General features: G+C 37.1%; 1 protein-coding gene across 14 annotated transcripts in view; it reads right to left on the bottom strand.

Annotated features, from left to right (window-relative positions):
• The window catches only part of PRUNE2 (prune homolog 2 with BCH domain), a 329,922-nt gene that overhangs the window by 19,155 nt on the left and 285,849 nt on the right, over nucleotides 1–24,918 (bottom strand). For 10 of the 14 annotated variants that reach the window (XM_056805927.1, XM_056805925.1, XM_056805924.1 and 7 more), the window contains exons 12-15: nucleotides 14,932–15,105; nucleotides 6,819–6,921; nucleotides 5,952–6,083; nucleotides 5,640–5,726 (exon numbers count right to left, since the gene is read on the bottom strand). In XM_056805927.1, the coding sequence (XP_056661905.1) occupies nucleotides 5,640–5,726; nucleotides 5,952–6,083; nucleotides 6,819–6,921; nucleotides 14,932–15,105 (496 nt within the window). The other 4 variants (XM_056805921.1, XM_056805917.1, XM_056805914.1 and 1 more) reach the window with 2 other exon arrangements.

Below are 24,918 nucleotides of genomic sequence, written 5' to 3' on the forward strand. Positions count from 1 at the left end.
TAAAAAGGCATGATTCTGAGAAGGGGTCCATGACACACACAAAAAATGTTAAGAACCCATGCTTTTAGACTATCTTACTAATGATGCGTTAGTATATTCCTTTTTTGTTATTTATTTATTTTTTGGTAAAATAGAAAACCTCAACCCAACCTTGCACCTATTCTTCTGAGATCCTGCTAAAACTCTTTTTTAAAAGTCTCTTCATTTTTTATTTTCTGCTTTTACAACTCCCAAATGACCACCCTGAATGGGGCGAAGTTCAAACAAATAGTCTTAAACATTAGAATTAAATTGCACATATCCTCCAATAAATAAAAATGATTGTTCAATTTTCATTTCAAGTTGGATCAGGATCCAAAGTAACTTTTTGGTTTCATCTTAAAAGGCAATCTCACACTGCAGGGAAAACTGGGAACTACTATGTATCATATTGCCTGTTTCAGTGTCCTGGGTAAGGACATCCATCCTTTCCTTGTGCTCAACTGCTTTGTATTATTTATCCTTTTCACCAAGATGATTTTCAGACGTAGATCTTAATGGATTTTTATAGACTTAAGGATAAGAGACTATGGCAGCCTCCTAGATGAGGATTTCACCTAAACCCAAAGGTGGATGCTGCAGAGAACAGTATCCAGCAGAGACTGAAGGTCCTACTCAGCAGTGTCAAGAAGAGCACTATTTGTCAGTGGTCCAATTGAACAGAATTCAGCAAAGTCCCCTGGAGATTATGAGACCAACAGTAATGGACTAGTGCAATGACATCACTAAAAGACATTAGTGGCCCTACAGTGAAACAGGCATGAGTTGTCTCTCCATGTTTAGTCCTGGACACACATGTCCTCTATGTGTTATAACGTGCTCACGTTCATCCCACTGATGGTGGGATTCTGGGTGGATCTGTGGCAAAGTGGGTCCCAGCTATATGAGAGAAATATATTGTTGTTATTTTTCTCAATAAACCATTTCATTAAATGCCTTTGCTTTCAACTGTGTCCATTAGCTGACTTAAAAGTAAACATGGGGTGAGGGCTCATTAGCTACTGTTTTAGGAATAAGATCCCACAGAATAACTTGAACCTGGATTAACATTTCATTATGGGGACCAAATCTGTAAGTTGGAAGGTCCCAGACACTATAAAATGAGCACTTGATAATTATCAAAGCATGCATACAGTATGTAATAATTTCAAGAAAAATAAAGTACCTAAAATGAAATTTTTATCGAGGTCATAGTCTGCCATGAAACTTCAGGTTTCATTTTCCTCTATCTATTCCCTGTGTGCCTATCTATATCCATGAGATTACAGATTCCTTTGGATTGGAGTTATCTAGTTTTGGCAATGGATATCTAACTAGAATGGGGTTTGGTTAACAGTTATGAAGTTTCATTTGGTTTCATACAAAAAGCACTATCATAATTCTTAATCACAATTCTTTAGTGAGTGTGGATGGAACCATGTTGTGTCCTATCCTTTCTTCAGAGTGATTGACACCAAATTTTCATAAAGTGTAGAATCTGATCATAGAATTACAACATTGATAGGAAAAGAAGCTCAAAAATAATGTACTCCAACCCTGTAATTTTGTAGCTTAAAGAAATTGCCCTAGGTCACACCCCTAGTGAGTGACTGCCCTATCAACCCATTGATCTGACAAATGGCCCCTTCTAACATTATATTTATTAAGACTTTCTGGATATTCTTTTGCCTAAGAGAGCTATAAGAGATTCTCCTCATTCTGAGAAGAAAAGCAAGTTTTGACTAGACTAGTTCTCCCTATCATTCCCCCAACTGCTAGGGGATATTTGGGAATAGGAGGGTTTGGGGGGGGGGAGAAGACTTGGAACTTCATTTTTGAGGGAAAAGAGAGGAAGTTTCACTTTCTAAGTTGTTTCCCTCCCCATGTTATCATGCCTAAGTTTTTCTTTGCCTTTAACATAGGAATAAAGTCAGGAGAATATCTTTATCTTCCAGTTTTCTGAGGATGTCTCACATGAATTTGTTTATCCTGCCACTTGCCTTCATTGGTTTATTTTTAATTTGGAATGGATGAAGGTAGAAAAGAAACTAAACAGGTTTAGTTGGTGCCTACTTCTCTTTCATTCTCCCTACCCCCTCTAATTATTAGATAATTCTAAAATGTGGCTTTTTTAAAGCAGTGAATTCCCTGTAGGGGCTGAGGTTGGGGGTGCCATAATTTATCTGATGGAATTTTGTTTTCTTTTTACAAAAGGCCCCAGGGTGGTTATATCCACAGAGTCAGTATCTTTGTTGCTGCTTTTGGGGGATTCTAGCAGTGGACCTTTGGAGAGGTAGGTGGAACCAAAAGCTCTGAGAAATGCCCCCTGGGGAATCTTGTTAAGTTTTGGAGGCTTTGAACATTGGCTAAAGATAGCAAAGAGCTTGTGTATAGGGAAGAATCAGGGCTTATGGGAGCATAAACAGAGAGCTAGAAGAGACTCCATAAGGTATCTACTACCCCCTCATTTTATAGATTAGCAAATTGGCTAAGACAAGTCAGTTACCCAAAGTCACATAGCTAGTAAATTGTAAAGTCAGTATTCTAACCCAGATGCTCTGCCACAAAACCCTGTATTCTTTCCATTGCACCACACTCATAAACAAGAGAGGAAACTAAGATCAATCAGATTTGAACCACCAGATTATTTTCAAACATCACTCATATATTCTCTTATCTCCTCTGGCACTGCCACCCACCTGGGATAAGCCTTTATCACCTCATGCCTGGAATATTTCAATAACTTTTAGTCTGGCCTCCTTATCTCAAATCTCTCCCTACTCAAATCCGTCCTTTACTCAGCCATCAAAATGATTTTCTTAAAGTGCAGATTTAATCATATTTCTTTCCTATTCAATAAACTCCAAGGGCTCCATATTATCTCTAGGAACAAATTGAAAATCTTTGACTTTTAAAGCCCTTTATAACTTCCCCTTCCCCACCTTACCTTTCCTCATACAGTTAATTTTCCTCCATATTCTCTACGGTTCAGTAACTTTGACCTACTTGATATTGCTCAGACAAGACCCTCCATATCCTAACTCCCTGCATTTTCACTGTCTATCTCCCTTGCTTTGATTCCTCTATGAGCTGCCTCTCTACCTCTTGGCTTTCTTCAAGTCTCAGCTAAAATTCCATCTTCTGCAAGAATGTTTTCCTTGTCCCCCTTAATACTAGCATTTTCCTTTTGGAATTATTTCCAAACTACTCTGTGTATATATATATATATATATATATATACATATATATATATATATATATATTCTGTTTGTATGCAGTCTCACTGTCTCACTGGGATTTGAGCAGGAGCTATTTTTGTCCTTTTCTATGTCCCCAGGACTTAAACACAATGCCTGGCACATTTGTTGTTGTCATTGCAGGCTTGTTTCAATCCTGTCTAACTCTTTGTGATCCCATTTGAAATTTTCTTGGCAAAGATACTGGTGTGTCATGCTATTTCCTTTTCCAGCTCATTTTACAGATGAAGAAACTGAGGCAAATAGGGTTAAGTGACTTGCCTAGGGTCAAACAGCTACAAGTTTCTGAGGTTAGATTTGAACTCCAGTCTTTCTGACTCCAAAGTTAGCACTCTATCTCAGCACTTCCACCTAACTACTTCCCCTTTACCTGAAACATTGTAGATGCTTAATTAATGCTTGCTGCCTGGACTTCCAAGGGGTTAAGTGCTTATATTTGAGATGAAAGATGGAGGTGAAGAAAACTCCATTGGTGGTCCCAGTTTGCATTTATGAGCCAGAACAGATATTGTTCTTTGGTAGCCAAGAAAATGGGGAAGAATAGGAAATATGTTTTAGATTCAGGAGATCTTGATATACTTGTCTCAGTTATATTGGCATATTTCACTAATAATTCAAGAACTGAACCAAAAGGGAACTCTTTGAAATGTTTCAGATATATCTCAGTTATCAGCATTCACCCTTTTACTAGTTTACCTGTCATTATTGGGAGTCTCTAATGTTCTTCTACCAGGTAGCTGGGTAGAGCAGTGGATAGAATGCTAGTCCTAGAGTCAGGAACATTCATCTGAGTTCAAATCTGGCTTCGCAAACTTACTGGTTGTGTGACCCTGGACTTCTTTGCTTCCATTCCTCATCTATAAAATGAACTGGAGAGGAGAACAGCAAACCACTCCAGCATTTTTGCCAATAAAATCCCAAATGGGGTCACGAACAATCAGACGTGATTGAAATAACTCAACAATAATAACAAAAAATGTTCTTCAAACTGACTTGAATTATTACTTATGTGATTTTAAATGAGGAGAGTTTTCAAAAAACAGTCATGAATGCTCAGAATTTATTTTTCAAGATACATTTAGAGAACTATTAAACAAACACCAGTTATTAAATATCATCACTATTGGGTTTTTTTACAGAGGGAACTTTTAATGAACTCATTAGGGCAGAGGCAATTAATTGCTTCATTTTAATCATGAAGTTACAGATATTTTAAGAACAAATTTGTAAAAGGGGGAAGAATAACAAAAAATAGGTAAATGGGTACAGAAGCAATAATCTTGTAAATTCTTTCAGAAATAGTTCCTCAATATTTCCTGGATGTGAACTCATTGACATAGAATTATGAAGATGGAAAGGACTCTAAAACCTCATTTGGGTCATGATTTAAAATAAGGCTATATCCCAGGCAGACATATGCCTAGCCTATTTTTTAAAGAACTCCATAAAATAGGATTTCATGGTCTTTCTTAATCAATTTTTCCCAGTTCTTATTAGTTAACAAGCTTTTCAAAAATACATTTCCTCCATTTGGGACCTGGACTATTTACTGCTAAACCTGGGGCTCTATAAAGTACTCACTTATTAGAAACTTAATCCTAAATTACTTTCTGCCCTTCAATTTTTCTGTCCTTTTTAATGTTTCTTTTTCTTAGTTTCACATAACTTCAGAAAACCAAGATTTTCTTTGTGTCCAAACTATTACTTTGAAAAGTATCATCTATCAATCTACTTTTCCTTCAAAACATCACATTATTATCACTTTGTTGAATATTTCTATCTTTAAATGATGTGAAGAGGGCTCTGGTGGCAGTAATGTGCTGGAGTAAGCTCCTACTAGCTTCAGAGAGCTGATCATGAATTTTTTGCTGTGAGCTTTCCACTTTGGAAATCTATAAATGCTACAAATAAGGGCTTGATTTATTGTTCTGTTGATTGTCTAGACTTAAGACAGATAAAGGGTTAACAATGAAGATTAAATTAAAACTATGTTATATGTATTCTTTTTTTGTCCTGGAGTACTAATTTTTAAATATTTACCAGGATAACCCTGAGCCACTGTCCATTTCTTGTTCCTATTAGCCTATTCTGTGGCCTGGTGAGGGGGTTATTTGAATCTTATGTCATCAGATGAGGCTCAGAAAAATGGAGAAAATAATTAATTATTCTTAAATTATTCTTAGTTCCTTGTGGGTTCCTTATGAATAGGCAAAAATAAAAAGATTGAAGCATGTATGTATAAATATGTTATATATGCAAATCTCTCTATATATATAATTTAGTTTTTTCCTTGAATTGTTTTTCAAGGTTTTAACATGTATGTATTCTAAGACTTGGAAGAAAAAGGAGTAAAAAACTCTGTACCTTATAAAAGGCCGTGTCACTGCAAGGATCGTTCTGATGAACCAAGATGGATGAACAATGATGAATGATTTCAAATTCTTCCTTAACCTATTTTGAAAGAAGGAAGAAAAATCATTTCTTTTCCTTTGTCTTTTTTTTCCTTTAGAAGAAAACATCATTCCATGCCATAGAAAATACTAGGTAACCTAGTATTTTTTTAACATCAATTAGAATTCTAGGGAAAAGTATGCACATGGGAGGACATTTAATAAAGGAGTTAACAGTGGAGACAGAGAAGCGAGTTCAACAGGAAAGGAACATTCTTACACATACCTTCTGTCAATCATCTGATAACATTTTTTCATCCAGCCTAGTCCAGGCATCTTTCTTCTTGGGGTTGCTCCATTCAAGTAGACAATCATATAATCTTCAGCTACCATCAGCTCCAAAGTACTTATTACATATCTAATCAAAGGGAAAGAGAATTTTAAAATCATTTTTCTATGTAAAATCTTCCACCATACTTACAAATTACCATTTTTTAAGCAAAAATACATGACATAGCCTAATTATCTAGTATTCTATTTAAAGGCCTTCTAAAATATGACAATAAAAGCTTTAGAAAAACAATAAAAGAAAACCAAAATATGGCTATCTTGCTAATGTTATCTTATAGAAAATGAGTGTTTATTATTAATTATTATTGTCATACTTTTTATTATTATCTATATTATCCATTATCTATTATTGGCCATGCTAATATGATTTAGTTATAAACTTGACTTCAAAAATATGCACATTCAAAATAAAGAAAAAATTTCAAAATTCAAAAATTCAAAAATAATTCAAAATAACATAGAGTTAGTCTAATTAAAGAGAAATTCAGATTTATTTTCAGTGGCTAAGAAAAAGAAATTCTGGAAGAAAAATCATGTTCACACTAAAAAAAAAATTGTTGCTGGTTTTCCTTATTCTGGTAAAAATGTTTAAAGGTTTTAAATCTATTCTGTTACTAGAAAAGCTTCCTAAAATGACCTAGGTCTATGAGTGGTACACCTTGACAGATTCCTGTGATATTTTATCAAGTCTTCTAAGAATCCCCAAATTACTTCCTCAAATTCAGGGCATCCCATCTATCATTAGGAGTTCACAGACATTCATTCAAAGCACTTTGTTACAGGGTTCACAAGCATCACTCACAGGAAAAGATTTTCCATGACATAGTGGTAATCAGCCCGACTGCTGTCTGGCAGAAAACAGGCCGCAAACACAATGATGGCATTTAGACCGTCCCCATAGTATCCTGGGGGACAAACAAAAAGACATTTGTAACTGAAGGGGGAAAAAAACCCTTAACAAGATAAAAATGAACAGAAAGGAGGCTGTGGTAGTCTTAGAATATATGTATATACATACATCTATACTGGGCTTTTTAAAGTTTGAGAACCACTTTTCAGAGACTACTTTTGGTTTTAGTTCAGTCATTTTCAGTCATGTCTGACTCTTTTTTACTCTATTTGGGGTTTTCTTGGCAAAAAATATTGGAGTGGTTTGCCATTTCCTTCTCCAGCTCATTTTACAGATGAGGAAACTGAGGCAAACAGGGCTAAGTGACTTGCTGAGGGTCACACAGCTAGTAAGTATCTGGGATTGAATTTGAATTCAGGAAGAGAAGTCTTCCTGACTCATCTCCAGCACTCTCCACTGTACCACCTAGCTGCCCTCAAGATATGAACTTAACAATACCCTGCTATTAGGGACGAAAGGCATTTTTATCTCTATTTTAGAGATTGGAAAGCAAGGATCAGTGGATCTGTGACTTGATTGTGGCCACATGAATTTAACTCCTGTGTTTCATACTGCAGGACCAAGAGCAAGTGACTTAATGTCTCTGAGCTTCACATCCCTCTAAGATTTATCTAAGGCATAGATAGAGGTGTGCTGGTCTCTACTGATGGAGGGAATCCACCTGGCAATGCAGTCCCAGATCACTGATGAACTGACAGATGAGACCTTTGATTGCATCCGTGTAGAGAACACCTTCCTGGAGAAGGAAACTTGCTCTCTCCCACTGGAGACCAGAACCTTCTCTGACACTTAAGAGTCTTGGAAAGTTGCCCTGCCCCCTGAGAGATTGAGTGAATTGGCCAAGATCATGCAGTCAGTAGATGCCTGAAACAAAACTTCCATCCAGGATTTCCTCTCCTGGCTAACTAACCCACAACCTCTCCCATAAACCCATACCTGTACAAATAAACCTATAGAGCAAGATAGATACGTTTAAGGAGGACAGGGAAAGGATAAACTTTTAGCAAGGAATAGGAACAAAAATGGTGGAGAGAATGGGTAAAGAAGAAAGAAAGCAACTAATAATTGTTTTCTTTGTGAAGTCAAGGAAAAAGGCTTCCATTTCTATCCTATTAATAGGGTACATTTAGATTCATAAACATTTTCCCCACAATATTGTAGTATAAGCATCATTGTATCTGACAGATGAAGAAACTGGGCTTCCAAGCGGTGACTCACCTATGGTTTTACAGCTAGTGTTATGTTAGAACTAGGATTTACATCCAGGTTTCATGACTCTAAATCCAGCATTCTTTCCTCTATAGCATGTGACTTTCCCCTATCATCTTTGCCTTTTTTATGCTCCTGCATATGAGCTAAGTTGAAGGGGAAACTTGAAAGATAAAATGTGAAAGAATTCAATTTCCACTCATTTTAGTTACAGGTCATTTGTGATCTATGAACAAAAACAACCTTTATTTTGGCTCCATTGGGAATCCTCAAGATGAATCCATCAGTTAAAGAATATGTGAGATATTCTGATCCATCCATTAATAAACATGGGCTTAAGTACCTAGTCCATTAAAGGAATAACACTGGGCTTAATGAGGGACTGAATGAACATGCCCTGACTTTCTTTTACACTAGGGTTTTATGAGCATTTATGTGTCTGGGGAAATGAGAATTGGCTAAAGACAAATGGATGATATTAAGAGTAATGAGAGGAAAAACAAAACAAAACAAAAAGGGAATAATAAGGGGGTAGAAATGGATTGAGAGTAATCCTGATCATTGAGTCGACACAAATTTTCTAGACCAGATTGAATTTTGGTGGGTCCACAGATTCTCTGAAATTGATTTTTGAGGGTTGTTTTTGTTATGAATTTGTGATTGCATTGTGTACTCCCACACTCCAAGTGAGGGAAATGTTTTTCCTTATATAGATTGCCAACTCCTCTGTAACTTTAGGCCTGAGAAAATTGCTTGGGGGCAATGAGAGACTAAGGGACTTGCCTATGACTCCATAAACTAGTACCTTTCAGAGACATGATTCAAAACCAGGCTTTCCTGACTCCATGATTGGCCATTACACTATGCTCTTTTATGAGACTTAAAAGAACAAATTTCAGAGAAGGGCCCAACTTCTGCACACAATAAAGGCAAAGGTAGGCTAATATGTACTAATTTGTGCTTTTTCTCAGAATTTGGGGCTAAGTCTTGGTCAATATTCATGTTGGAAGGGAGGAAATTGGAAGTTTCCTATTAGGTCATGAAGGTGATTCAAGCAGCACTTCTGCTTTTTTTTTAATTTTTAATTTATTTTTTAAACCTGTACCTTCCATCTTGGTCTTGGAGTCAATACTGTGTTAAGTGACTTGTCCAGGGTCACATAGCTGGGAAGTGTCTGAGGCCAGATTTGAACCTAGGACCTCCCATCTCTAGGTCTGACTCTCAATCCACTAAGCCACCCAGCTGCCCCCCTGGCACTTCTGCTTTTAAATGGATTTTGCTCAAGAATCCCAAGATTTGCCATCAGCTCAGCTTGGAAATAAAGCATGCTGGTAGATAAATGACAATTGAGTTATCAAATGAATCTATTTTCATAGTCCTCTGAGTGTGCTTAGAGGCCATGCTCCCAAGCCTGATCTTACTGTTCCCTAGAAAATCAATCTACTTCATTTCCTCAAAGCTCACAAATGTGTAGGATGAGGATTTGTGCACTTAAAGGTGGCTATGGGATCAAGAGAAAGGGTATGAGGAGAGTGCTTGATTGAAGGAGATTTGGGCACTTTTGATTCAGAAACGGTTTCAGAGGCTGGTCCCTAAAGAGGACTAGATTGCAAATAATAATAATAATAATAATAACTATAAAGAGACCAATCCATAGTTAGTGTATCTGAATAGAATGGCTTTTTGAAAACTGGTACTACTTCTTTATCTTTGTACCTCCAGTGCCCAGCACATAGTATAGTTTCAAAATGGATTAGCTTGAAAACATATTGAAGGATAAATATAAATCTTTTGTCCATTTTGATCCTGCTCACTTTGGCAGTTTCTACCCATCATTCAGTTACCAAAAGTGATGTCTATGATAGAGGATTGTCACAGATTTTTTTCTTTATTCTATATTTATTTACTTTGTATTGATAATGCCACATATACTCATTGCTACTTTTCTTAGAATTTAAGTTACTCAGAAGCAAGGATTGTTTCATACATTTTACTATATCCTCCATACCAAGCACAATTGCTGGCACATATGAGATGTTTAATAAATAATTGTTGATTGATTCTACCATGAAATTGTTCAAAAATAGAAAAAAGGAAAAGTGACTGATCAGTTTCCTGAATTTGTAAATATTCCATTGCCTCAAAACCAGCCAGCTCTTTTTAAAACTGTTTTCTAAAGCTAGAAATATTACTGCCCAGAACATGATATCCATTAATGTAACTCAATATTTCAGAGTCTCCACCCACCATTTCTCTATTGAGCTTGAATTATAAACTTTGTGTTTCTAAAGTTAGAGATAAAGGGTCTTAGGTAAAGATGTCTTTGGCAAGTTTTGCCTCAGAAAAGAATTTTACTAAAAATAATTTGAAGAAATTGGTTTAGCACGTAGGGTACATATTTCTTTAAAATATCTTCTACAAATCTTTTCTTCATTTTATTTCATAAAATAAAATGAAGAAAAGATTTGTTGAACAATTTCTGGGGCATTAACAAAAACTAAGTCTAGGGATTATAGACACCGTATCATAAGAGGTATTAAAATTCATCTTAGTCAGATGCTTCAATGTTCTCTTTATAACATGGTTGGGTGTGATTTACCACAAATTATCTGACTGAAAGAATACTTATTGCTCTCTTAAATTACTCCATTGTCCATTCTTGTGTTATGTCATAAATAAATGTTCTCTTGTCTGTTTTTAGTCATTTCAGTTGCGTCTAACTCAATAAATACATTTGGAGTCTAGGCAAAGATACTGGATTGGTTTGCCATTTCCTTCTCCAAATCATTTTATGGATGAAGAAAGAGGTAAATAGGGTTACATGACTTGCCCAGGGTCACATAGGTAATAAGTGTCTGAGACTAGATTTGAACTCAGGAAGATGAGTTTTGCTGATTTCAGATCTAGTACTCGTCTATCTGCTGTGCCACCTAACTGCCCAATGTGTTCTCTAGGTTTGGGTGGTGGTGGTGGTGGTGGCTTTAAACATCTCTCTATTCCATTAACAAGAGGAATGGACAAAAGCAATTGCTGAGGCCAAGTAACCAGCCTCTCCTGAGTCTCTGGTTAACCTCTACAGCAATAACTACAAGCCTTACCTGCAGCAGCAAAGAGAAGAATGAAAGGAATGTAACATAAGTTTGCTGGCCAGCAATGGGAATGGAGAGAGAAGAAAGGATGTCACAGTCTCACACCAACACATACACATGCACACACACACCAGCAGGTAAATTTTCTCCTCAGCTGGTGGAGATCATTTTCCAGGATCATTGCACAGATTACCTGAATCTCCTAAAATGAAATGAGAGGTAAAAAAAAAGACAAACAAAAAACAGGAAACGCCTTGTTATAAACCTTGGGACACTGTTGCACCTTAGTTCTTTAAATGCACTTCCCATTCCAAATATGAGCTGCTTTTCACCTCAGACTGCTCCAACATATAGTAAATAAGGCTGACAGCACAAATTGCATACTATGCATTATCCTTATTCTGTTCTTTAAAAAGGAGGGCAAAGCTTACCAATGATGGAAGCTATTTAAATAATGGTGTCATTCGCCAGGTTTTCCATTGGGCCTGGGTACTTGGTGTGGTCCAAAAGTTTCAGGTATCTCTGATGCCAAATTAAACCAAATGCCCCCCTTTATAATTTAACACAGGCATATAACTCTTCACAAAGAATTACTATTACTACTTTAGGTTTTTATGTAAGGTTTATTTATAGAATGTGTTAAGGTTTGCCACTTTTTGCCTATCTCATCTCATTTGTTTCTCATATCAGCCCTTTTCAATATTTACTTCAGGAAATGTCATGATTGTCCTTACTTTTACAGCTGAGGGAACTAGGGCTCAGGAAATTAAATGATTTGTCCATAGTTATGCAACCAGCAAATTATGGTGGAGACATTTGAATTTGGTATCTTGACTCCCAGTCTAGCTGGCTCTCCAAGGAACAAAGAACCATCCCAAAGAAAGCTGTATCCCCAGTGAAGCAGTGCTTTCCATACTTTCATTGGGATTTATCAAGAAAGAGTAAAAGGAAGCAATCTGGCTACCCACTGTAATATAGGTGCTTTTCATCTTTAAGTTTTTATAGTGGCAACCATTAGCTTTTAACTAGATTGCTTCATGATGATAAGATTGAAAGTTAACTAATAAAGTTGTTTTACTCACAGAACAGAAAGGATGTTCTTTTTACTAGAAAAGGGCAAAAGGCATGAGAGAGAACTCATCCCCAAATTCAAGGATGTGTGAGGCCAAAGAGTACATGCAAGTGGCCTGGAGGAAGCTGAGAAAGAAGAGAGGACGCCTTCTCACAAAGTCGAAACAATAGATGGACAGACAAAACTAAACAAATCAACAACACAGAAGGGAAAGGAAAAAGGCAAAAGAAAGTGATAGGGCTCAGCAAACCAGGTTATTCTTCTCCAAGAAAGCATCAGCCAGAAGCAAGGACCCTTTCTGACTAGCAGAAGGATGGGGCAAAGACTCATGACAAGGCAGGATGCGCCACTCTAATTCCAGTGACATTCTAGATTTGGTTAATGTTACTTGATTTTTAGTGGTGAAACAAAAAAATTGATAATATTCTGTCTTGTCTTGGTAATAGATAAAGACTATGGATGGGGAAAAAATTTACATCTTCATTTTCACCAACCTGTAACTGAAATTTAGGATTTCCTTCAATCATGAATTTAAAACAAACATTATTCCGAGAAGCAGCCATTAGACTTTGCTAGACTATATATCTATCTAAAATATAAATATATAAATAAAATAGTTAAGAGGAGCAGCTCTCTTTTAGTCGGGAGACCTTTCCTGGAGCAGCAGCTTGTGGCTAGCAAACAGAGTCAATTGAGGAAAACTCATATTAGGTGCTGCCAGGTTATTATGTGACTCTGTCTGTCTGTCTCTTTCTTTCTCTCTCTGTCTCTCTGCCCCTGTCTCTCTTTCTCTGCCTGTCTCTCTTTCTCTCTCTTTCTCTCTCTGTCTCTCTTTTTCTCATCTTTATTAACTAATAAATAATTATAAATTAATATACAGTCTCCAGAGAATTTTAATCATAACAGAACCCTTGCCTCAGAGGAAGGTTGCTATCACCTTTAGAACTGAGGAGGGAATAGGATAAGGTATGCACAGATGATGATATTCAAATTATGCCTTAATCAAAAGTACACAAGGCTTCGTTGTAGCACTGGTCCCTTGCCTGTGAACGTAGAACATATATTAAAACATTGAACCCACTGAGAAATCTGGAAAGAGCATCAGCATCAACTTTATAAAGGCAGGCAGGGACTACACCAATAGTCCCTAATGGCAATCCAGTACAATGCTATGCCTCAAGCCATGAGTCACTGGCAGGGATGACAGCATCCCCAGACATCTGTGTTCAGTTGGCAAAACCACTGACCCCTTTACATGGTATTTGTATTAATCCTGAGACAAAGTACTTTTTTGTGTTTCTTTTTTGTTTGTTTTGGGGCTGAATCTGTAACTGGTCCTTCAACCAAGGCCTCCATCAACCAAAGGTCCTTCAACCTTCAACCAACAGCCCTCCATGAAGGCAGATCAGCAACTCATCTATGACTACATGTGGTTTTAGGGTTGCCTGAACTACTGAGACATTAAAAGACTTCCCCAGGGCTCACCTAGCCAGTCATGGTTCAGAGATAGGATTGAATATGGGTCTTCCTGACTCCAAGACTGACTTTCTATCCACTACTCCACACTGTCTCTCAATATGTCCTTAAAAGTAGTAAAAACTAGGAATGGAATGCCAAAGGCCTACCAATAAAATGAGATTTTATGTTTTAAATTCATCTACCTTGCCCTAACCACAGGCAGACAAAAAGACACAGGAGCTTTTGATTCAGTGCCAAGATACTTAGTGCTCTGTGTTTGTGAAGGATGAGAGAATTTAGGGAACAATGATTACATGGCTAGCTCACAATGAGGTCATTTCTTGCATGAACAGCTGGGCCAGCTGGAAAACTACCTAAAGGCTGCTGTTGGTAGAATGCATGCAGTAGAAAACATTAAAAAAATAAAAATAAAGGTCGCAATGGTGTCAGTGTTAAATGCAGACACTTGTGCTCGATTAGCTTCTTCACAATCCAAATTAACCAAGGGGCACACAGGTGATAGCAAAAAAAGCAACGTAGAGCCCATCTTCCACTTGGAGTCCCTTTCAAAAAGATACATCATTAGGCTGGAGAGTTGCTGCTGTCATGCACAGAGAAATAAGGTAGCTTGTTGAAAAGTATACTTTGCATGGAAAATAACAGCCAGAGTTGTTTATAAACAGCTTTCTGAAGAATTTGAAGGAGATCCAAAAGGCTCTTTTTTCTTTTTTTTTAATGGAAGAGAATTTGGTGTAAAGATCCTAGATGATTATGCTCTCAATAGTAGGGCATTCATAAAATTTCTTCACTATTCCAATATTTAATCATTAAAAATTTCTTATATGCTCATAGACATATTTAAGACCCTCTTCCCACCCGATTCATATGAATTCTGTTGAGCATTAATGACAGAAGATAATTAATTTTTTGCAACACTTCTGGGGTGAGGGACACAGTAGTGGTATATTTAGTGTGAAAACAATATTTTCACTTGAGTAGCTTCTCTAGCCTTAGAGGAGAACCTCATCAACCCTTCAGCTCCTTATTAATGTGTCACAGACTAAGGGTTTTGAGACTTCATAATGCTACCAAAGGGAAAAAGAAAATCATTTCCCTTTTCATGGAAATATGACTTTGACATTTCTCCATTTTCACAATTCCCTCTGGTGTTCCCTACCTCCATGAGAAATGACTCTTTTGTAAGGCTCTATGACTTTCATGTCAATTCTTTGTTCCTGCTCGCCAATCACGACTGTCCTCCACAACCGATTGTCCTCCCGCTCCTCCTCAGCAGTGTATTCTGGGATGGACTCTGCCTCCTGGCCAGAATCTTGGAGGGCTGCTGGGTCTTCTGGGAGAAAATAAAAAGCACAATTTGGTATGACTTTAGAATGGGGCTTAGGGATGAATAGTAATACTTCATGAGACAGCTGAATGACAGATTATAAACTCATCAATGCCGAGGCATGCATTTTATATTTCTCATATATAGACAGCATGATATCATGGAAAGAATCCTGCCCTGCAGTCAAAGGAGATATGTTCAAATCCTTCCTTTTTACCAATGGGACCTTGGACAAGTCACAACCTGCTTTGGTCTCAATTTAATCCATCTATAAAACATAGGTATGGAACTAGTTAGTTCCTATGGTCCTGTTCAACTCTATATCTATGATTATATGAACTGAACCACCACACTTACTATTATTTTTAGTAAATAGTAGATGTTTTATAATAATTGACTGAGTCATTGAGTAGCTGAACCCTTTACCCACATCCAAAGAGAGGACTAGAAGGGAGGCTTTGTCTGATTAGTAGTGACCCATCAAGGTCAAAGTCCATAACAAATCAATTATGGTCATGAGGGGCAATATTACCTTCATGAATATTTGCAGAGAGTAGAGATGCAGAATAGTAGAGACAGGCTTAAACTTGGGATGACCTTGGGATCCCCCAAAGAGAGCAGAAATGATAGGGCTACTCTTACCTTTTTAACACCTTAGTATCACTTCAGTTTTAGGGGGTATTTGGGGAAGAGGTAATGGGACCAGGATCAGTCTGAACACTGTCTTCAGAGTTGCTGCCAATAGTTATGAATGGCTAGGGATTGTACAGGGTACAAGCCTGAGACAACAACACAGAGAACAAAGATCTAAGGGTCTCTTTGATCTTCATGTTTGAATTTTGTTGAATCAGTAATACCCTTCCCCCTTCAATTCATTCCTGCCTACCAGTATGGCTCCTCCTTCCCCATACATTCAAGCCTCCCACTGATTTTTCTAGTCCTTCATTTAACCATTTCACTTGCTTCCCCTTAATCTAATTTCCTCTGTCATCTTTTTTTTTCCATAGTACTTTTTTTTAACCCTTACCTTCTGTCTTGAAGTCAATATTGTGTATTGGCTCCAAGGCAGAAGAGAGGTAAGGGGTAGGCAATGGGAGTTAGGTGACTTGCCCAGGATCACACAGCTGGAAAGTATCCGAGGCCAGATCCCATCTCTAGGCCTGACTCTTAATCCACTGAGCCACCTAAACTGCCCCCTTTTTTCCATAGTTTTAACCAACATTTATTAAGCACCAACTATATGCTAGGGACTAAGGGTATAAAGCTAACAATTGAAGTTTCTGCCATCAAAGAATTTACTAAATCCTATTAGAGGGAAAGAATATATACATATATAACAAAATGCAAAATAATTTCATTAGGCACTAGTAGCTGAGAGTTTTGGGGATTTTTGGAAATGACTTGTGGGAGGGTATTTGAGTTGAATTTTGAAGACACCTAAGGATTCTAAGAGATAGAGATAAGGTGACAGTTCAGACCATAGGACAATGGCAAAGAGATAAGAGATAGAATATTATTCACAAGGAACAAGGAATTGGCCAATTTGGCTGCACCAAAGAGTGTTTTAAAGGAATATAATGTATAACAGGTCCAGAAAAGTAGATTGGTACTATATTGGAAAGGCCTAAAGAGAGGACCTTGCATTTTAATCTAGAGGCAAGAGGAAATGGCATAAACACACACACACACACACACACACACACACACACACACACACACACACATCCCTAATCTCATTCTTTCCAGGACCTCCTGTCTTGCTTTTCCAACTTAGTGTTGGAGATTATTACCATCTTAATGATTCCAACTTGAAGGGGAAGCAATGGTATTCTTGAGGATGAGGCTTTGCAGAAGCAGATTCCCAAGCACCAATGTTCCAAATTCTGTTTTGGGTTTCCAAAGGCAACTAGGTAGTACAATGGATAGTATTTTGGACCTGGAGTGAGGAAGACCTGAGTTTAAATCTAACCTTGTACATTTACTAGCTTTGTGACCTAGGACAGGTCCTTAAAATCTCTAACTAAGGAAGAGCCTTAGTGTCTTCATCTGTAATATGGGATAATAATAGCTACCTGTTTCCCAAGGTTGTAATGAGGATCAAATGCAATGATATTTGAATAGCATTTTGAAAAACTAAAAAGCATCATATAAATATTAACTTCTATTACTAATTTGCAAGTATTGTGCCAGTTAAGTTCTACCTACAGAGAATGTCAAAACAATCTATCTCCAATTGAAATAATAGCACTTAAATTTATTTAGAGCTTTAAAGTTTGCAAAGTAACTGGTACACATTTTTTCATTTGATGTAAGAGTCTCATCAGTTGTTGCTGTTGAGTCATTTCAGTCGTGTCCAACTCTTCATAAGCCAATTTGGGGTTTTCTTGGCAAAGGTACTGGAATGGTTTACCATTTCCTTCTCTAGCTCATTTTATAGATGAAGAAATGGAGGAAAACAGGGTTAAGTGGCTTGCCCAGGGTCACAGAGCTAATGTCTGAGGCTGGATTTGAAATTTTCCAAACAACATTTAATTCCACCTCACTCTAACCAAATCTTACCTCTCCCCTGAGGAACCCATATTCTTAGCAATCCTTCCTCTCCACCACCTCTCCTTCTCTCACCACACATGAAGAGTATCCTTCTTACCCTCTCCAGCTCATAGGACCAAGATAGGGGAGGACTAGTTTTCTCTTTCATCTTTCATTATTTCCAACTTTTAAATCCTCATTTCTGGGAAAACTTTATCACCTAATTTCTCAAAGTGGGAAAGCCCAGAACTGGAGATTTTGAAATGGAACTTTAATGATAAACTCTCATTATATAACCCTTGCTGGGTCTTCATTTGTCCTTAACAGTCCTTCTATTTAGCCTATGTCAATTCCTTATTTACCTGTCCACCACTTTTATTTCAAACCATTAATTCTTCTTCCCATAGTTGCTGAAATGATAAAATGAGATAAAATTTGGAAGGCACTTTCCAAAGTTTAAGGTGCTATATAAGAATCCACTATTATTATTATTATTAATCCTAAATATTTCCCCTTATGCTTAATTTAGCACATTGGTTTGTTTCCTTCTTGTCCATAAGATCAAGGCTCTCTGACATGCATTTTTTAAAATTCTGCCTTTCTGTTCCTCAAAATTCTTCATCATTAGGACCCACTCTCTTCTTCTCTGCAATCATAACAGAGAAGACACCTCTATTGCTCATTAAGGCTCATGTTTCTCAACCTCTGCACTTATTCTAATTCTAGACCAACTTGATCACTAGATTTCCCTAAATTTGATGTTCTAGTTCCTAACTGTGAGTTCTCATAGACTGTTCTGCTGTCTTATATCTAGTAACCACTCATCTCTTCCTCCTTGTCTTCCTTCAAGAAGGAAGTGGCAGCGGTAGGTAGGTGTCCAGCGGACAAAAAGAGCCAGGCCTAGAAATGAAAGTTCCTTGGTTCAATTCTGGCCTCAGATACTTCCTAGCTGTGTGACCCTAGATAAGTCACTTAAACCAAATCGCCTAATCCTTACTGCTCTTCTGTCTTGGAATTAGTGCTTGAAACTTTTTTTTTAAGGTAGCATGTACAAAAGTACATGTTAAATGGCACTTAATATTGATTTTAAGATGAAGGAATAGAATATCTCCTCTGGGAAGTCTTCCCTAAATCCCATCAGTTGTTTATGGCCCCTCCCTCCTCAAACTATCTTTTCTTTTTAAATGTGGTTTTATTCTCTCACTATTAGAATATTAACTCCTTGAGGATAGAGAAAGTTTCACTGGTCTTTGTGTCTTTAGTGTCTAGTGTAGCACCATGTAAATACTATGTAATGCACTTGAATTGAATTTGTAATGCATGTTATGCCCTTATCTTTCCTCTATTCAGAGGTTTCCCACTGACTACTAAATAAAGTATAAATGTTTGATGTTGGTATTCAAAGACATTCACGATGCTGTCCGACTTTATTTCACATTACTCCATTCCTGCAAAATCATGGTGTTCTCTCTCTGTGATCCTGTTTTTGTCCTTTTAGCTTTCAACTATACTTTTGCCCATGCTGTTTTCCCACACCTGCAATGGGCTCCCTACATCTGCTACTGTTTCTCTCTTTCAAGTATCTACTTAGATGCCACTTCCTCCAAGAAGTCTCCTCCAAATTCTTTGTAGCCCTGTGCCTGGGTCTTCTTGCTGGCTCATCTTTCTCATGTTTCCTATTATGACACTCATTTTCCTAGTTGTCCTTTCCTCTAAGATATTGCAGCTCCCGGTGCTCAGGGACTAGATTGAATGCATCTCTAATTTGTATGATAAAATCATAGATTTAGAGTTGAAAGGGACCTTAGAGAGAGGAGTTGAACCTAGGGCCAGTGCTTCTACTATCTACCTATCAGAGCTAGCACATAGTAGGCATTTTATAAATGCTTCTTGATTTGAATCAAATTGATTTTTATGGGCTGGCAGTCAGTCGCAGGAAGCATACCAGCACAGAAGTTTACTTTCTAATAATGGGAAAAAGGAAACTTGGGCGTCTTCTCACACAGAAAATAGCCCAAGATTCGTATCAGAACAGACGTAGCTTAAGCAAAGTCACGAAATTTCAGTTTAGCGAAGAAAGAGGGAAGATAGTGCATAAATCTCTGTAATTCTCATATTATGCTTATCAGAAATGTTCAGATTTTTAAAAATTCTTCATCGTGTCTCTCTCCCCTACCAAATTCAAATGCAAATGCATTCTAATATCATTATACTGTCAAAATTTGAATTATGGAAAATACCATGAACACAATAACTTTGCCGTTGATTTGGAAAATAACTAGAAATGGGTCATCAGCATTTCTGCCAGTGGAGATTTTCACATTTTTAAGCTCAATAAAATGGAACATTATAACAAATGCAAATTTCCCTTAGTGAGAAGGATGATCCTTCTAAAATATTTACTCCCTGTTCTACATGACACTTCTAATGTCCTTGGCATTTCCTTCTCTCTCTCTTTTTTAACCCTTAGCATCCATTTTAGAATCAATACTGTACATTGGTTCTAAGGCAGAATTGCAGTAAGGGCTAGACAATGAGGGGGTAAAATCACTTGCCCAGGGTCACATAGCTATGGAGCATCTGAGGTCAGGTTTGAACCCAGGACCTCCACCTAATTGTCCCCTGTCCTCAGCATTTCAATAAATTTTTTTCTTGTTGTTCTGGACCTCTGATTTCATCTCTATAGGAAACTTCCACCATGGCAACATCCGCACTCTATAAATGTGCAACTAGTCTATAATATATTATCTTAAGATTACATGTCTCTGGAAACTAAGAGGATGAGTGACTTTCTCATGATTAGTCAGCTACAAAGTACCTGAAGCAGTATTTGAACTCATCTACCTAACTCCAGAGAGTTAGATTACCTCTATTATGCCATGTTGTCTCTCTAATCATTCTAAAGAATTTTTAAAAAATACTTTAAATTTTGGGGGCAGCTGGGTAGCTCAGTGGATTGAGAGCCAGTCCTAGAGATGGGAGGTCCCAGGTTCAAATATGGCCTCAGACACTTCTTAGCTGTGTGACCCTGGGTAAGTCACTTAACCCCCATTGCCTAGCCCTTACTGCTCTTCTGCCTTATTGATTCTAAGGTGGAAGATAAGGGTTTCAAAAAATACTTCCAACTTAATTGCTTAAAATTAAATGAACTGTAAATGAAAATGACAAAAACTTAAATCTTTACACTTGAATGTTTCTACTGTTTATAAATATTTTTGCAAATAGCATGGAAGTAAATATCCTCCAGAAAAAAAATGATCTGTCTTAGAATGCTTTAGTGCTTCTTTTCAAGTATGGAAGTTGGTAGACTTATTTAGACATTTATTACATTAGCTAATGAAAAGATGCTTCAAATAGTGGACATCCAGTGAAAAAACTGAATTAGAAGAATTTTGGTGTTTTCTATTTAGTCTTAAGGAAGGTCATACCTCCATGTTTTGTCTATGCCAATTTGGGAAGGTATGTGGGGAGGTTTCTGGGGGAGTGAGAAGTCCTTGGAACATGTACAAGAGAAAAGGGAGAAAAAATAAAACAAAAACAAATCATGTTACTTGATCTTCTGTATAAACATTATACAAAGTTACCATTATATGGGAGATTAGGGTGATAATTGAAGGAAAATCATAGAAGGAGTTTGATATTTTCTTTTACCTAAAGTCACCCCCATTCCTTCTTCACATTTTATATATTTTCTTAGAAGTGATAAGTGGTAAATTACATAATGTTTTTCATTTTGGAAATTCTAATTTTAACTTGGGCAGAGTGAAGATCAGGTAATCATAGGATCAGAGGCTTTAGACTTGGAAAGGGCTTTAGACTTGGAAAAAGATCATCTCATTTAGCCTTCTCATTTGGAAGAGGTATGGCATTATGAACCCTTTAAGTCTAGACAATCAAAACAATACATCAAGCTGTCCTGTTATGTAGCAATTATCTTTTCCTGAGATGTAAATGTTCATCCTAAAAATTTAATGAAGTAGCAAGCTGGTTAGAGCTGGCTCCAGTATATCCCTCAAGTATATGTCCATTTTATTCTTGCCATAGAGATGGCACTGTATTAGTATGGGTTCAAGATTCTATTCCTAATTAAAATGTCCTAAAAGTATCATATTCAGGTCCCAAATGTGCAAGATATTCATAGCATCACTTTCTGATGTGGTAGTAGAAAACTGGAAGCAAAGTAGTGGAAAAACTGGGATCATCAATTGGGAATGGCTGAACAAACCATGGTCACAAGAATGAATTGGGAAATTATTACATCATAGTAAATGATAAATATAAAGAAATGAAGAAAGCATAGGAAGACTTATATGAACTGATACAGTATGAAAAAGCAAGGAAAACAATATGTATACAAAAATGTAAACCTCAAGCTGATAGCTGCACAATTATAATGCTCATTGTTGACCTAGAGAAGAACTAAGAAAATACATCTTTCTATAATCTTCACAGAAATGGTGGAGGATGGATGTGGAATAATCTATATACTGTCAGATAGGGTTCAGGTGTTCATTTTGCTGAACTACCTCCCTTCTCCCAACCTTTTATTCTTTATTACAAGAGATGACTCATTTGGGTAGGTGGAAGAGAAGGATATACTCATGAACTAAAATGATTAAAATGCATCAATAAAAAAAATTTAAAAAACAGGCTTTATTTATCTATAAAATACCCCAAGTAGTATAGTGGGGAGAATGATAACTGGCAAGTATGAAAGCAGGATTCTAATCAGGCCACAACTTAACTATGTAACCTTAGTCTATACCCATGTTGGAAAACCTACAGCACATGTGCTGGAGTGTGCCAGAAGGCACTGTTCCCTTCCCCCTCTCCATTTGTGCCATTTGTGCCATTTCTCGTATCACCTGCCCCTCCTCCCAGCAGCCCAATGAAAGCACTTCCTCGCTCCCCTGTCTGGGTTATGGCAAAGGGATTCACAAGCAGCATGAGGGGTGCAGTTTGGGAACTCAGAAAAGGTTTGCCATCCCTGCTCTATATCATAACATATTTTGAGATAGATGAGTCCACAGAGACCATCTTGTCCAACCTATACAATTTACACAATCATATAAGCATCAGAAGCAGGATTTGAACCCAGCTGCCCTGACTCTGGAAGGAGTCAGTTGACTTTTTGACTTTTTTTTTGCTCAATACGTTTTTATTTAATTAATTAGTCATATGTATAATTAGAAAAATGATGGCATCTCACTCAGTCGTGTGACAGTGCAGGTGGCAAAATGTAGGGATTCCTGTTTTATATATATATAAACATCCTGTGATGCCAGTTAAGCTGATAGACAAGAAATTCATGTAAAGCCAATGGCATTAGTGACTAAGTGAATAGGAAAAAACAAACTCCCCCCCTCAATAATCTAAAACATTGTACTAATATGTACATTATTATCTTGCTTTTCAATAGGTCACTCTGAACACACTGAAAACCTCTGCTCCAAACTGAGTATCAAGAGTTTAGATTATCTATAAAGACAAAGAAGAAAAGAGCCACCACCCAGTGAAGTACTGCCTCCTCCATCTCTTGGCTGCTATAGGGTCTTCTTCCAGAGTGGTGAGGCTGGATAATCTCTAAGGTATCTTTTAAATCTGAGGTTGTATATGTATATAAACAGTCATGTGACTGATTTGTGGGGCAAAGAAGTAGGTTATAGGTAGGATTGTGGTGAAAGGTCCAACCAATTCTGAAGAGTCAGACTGTTACGTTTTCAGTATCAGCATTTTCACTTTGGAAATGCAAAACTAAAAACCAGGACTTAGATTTATTCTTTTGTTTTTGTGTGTGTGTGATAATCTAGTTTGAAGAAAGTGATGGAGAAAATTTTATTATTGGAAATTAAAAGTGTATTATCCATAGATAGATAGACAGACAGATAGATATTTTGGAAAGATGGTTGTTAAACATATACCAGCATACCCCTGGATAAGGCTTGCTTTTTGCTGCAACCTCCTACAAACCAGTGGTAGTAGATCCTTTGGTAATGATGAAGGCAATGAACACCTCAGAATAATGTTTTTAAAGGCATTGAATAATATACACAGATTACAAAGAAAACAAACTATATGGAAACAATTATCAAAATATCACACAGATCTGAGATTAAAAACCTTTACTATAAACTGTGAGATATGTAATAAACACAAAGTCAAATGTTTAGATGATGAATCCATCTGAATTGGGGAAGCACGACACTGGAAAGAACACCAAATTTGGAGCTGGAGGAACTCCATCATTTCACACTTGTATGACACTGAGCAAGTTATTTAACCACTGTCAGCCTAATTCTCATCATCTTAAAAATGAAGGGGTTGAATCAGATGACTTCAAAGGTCCCTCCCAGCTCTAAATTCAAGATCCTATATGAGTTCCTTCCCAACTTGAAATCTATGCTCCTCTGATCCCAAATGGAAAAGCCTATGAGGCATCTCCCTCATTTAGGTAAAAATACAATACAAAGTCACATGATGCCCATGACAAGCTGGAGCTGATCTGGGAAGCAGACAAGTTTGAGGCCTGGGGGAGAGCCAAAAAGCTGAGTCTTGCGAAGGAGTATCAGGCTGCTGAGTCCATTTGTAGTATTTCCCCCACTACACCCAAAGAGGCTCTGTCACTCTCTCCCTTCCTCATCTCCCAAGTTTGGAAGCCTGGATTTTCTGGGAACCTCTGAAGGCAATAGGTGAAACAAAACTGGAAACTGGGATTCTAGGGAACACAGATTTTCATCCTTTTTATTTTTATTTTTGTTTTCTGTGTTGTTGCCATCTCTGTCTATTTCTGAATCTTTTTCAATCCCCTTTTGGATATTATGTCCTGTTCTTACATCTCTTCTGCCTGCTTACAAATGCTACTTTACCTTAAAATCTCTACCTCTTGCTTTTCTCATTATTCAATAATGGAAATTAAGACTAGAAAGAAGAAAAGCAGTCACAGAATTATTTGAGGTCTAATCTACTTTGTCTCTTAGATCATAAGTTCCTTAGAGTGTCTATGTCTTTGGGTTCAAATCATATAGCATTATGGGTAATTGAGGTGGTACATCTGACTTAGTTTTAGGGTTTTTTCAGGTCTTTTTTATATAAAATTAGCTTCTTTGACTGCGCAATCTATTACATATGGCCTTTTGATTGAAGATTTGATGAATTTTTAAAATACCCCCATTGCCTGGCTCTTACCACTCTTCTGCCTTGGAGCCAATACACAGTATTGACTCCAAGATGGAAGGTAAGGGTTTTAAAATTAAAAAAAATATATCTGTTAGAGAAACTCAAATTAGGTAT

Source organism: Monodelphis domestica, chromosome 7, assembly GCF_027887165.1.
Source record: "Monodelphis domestica isolate mMonDom1 chromosome 7, mMonDom1.pri, whole genome shotgun sequence".
NCBI lineage: Eukaryota > Metazoa > Chordata > Mammalia > Didelphimorphia > Didelphidae > Monodelphis > Monodelphis domestica.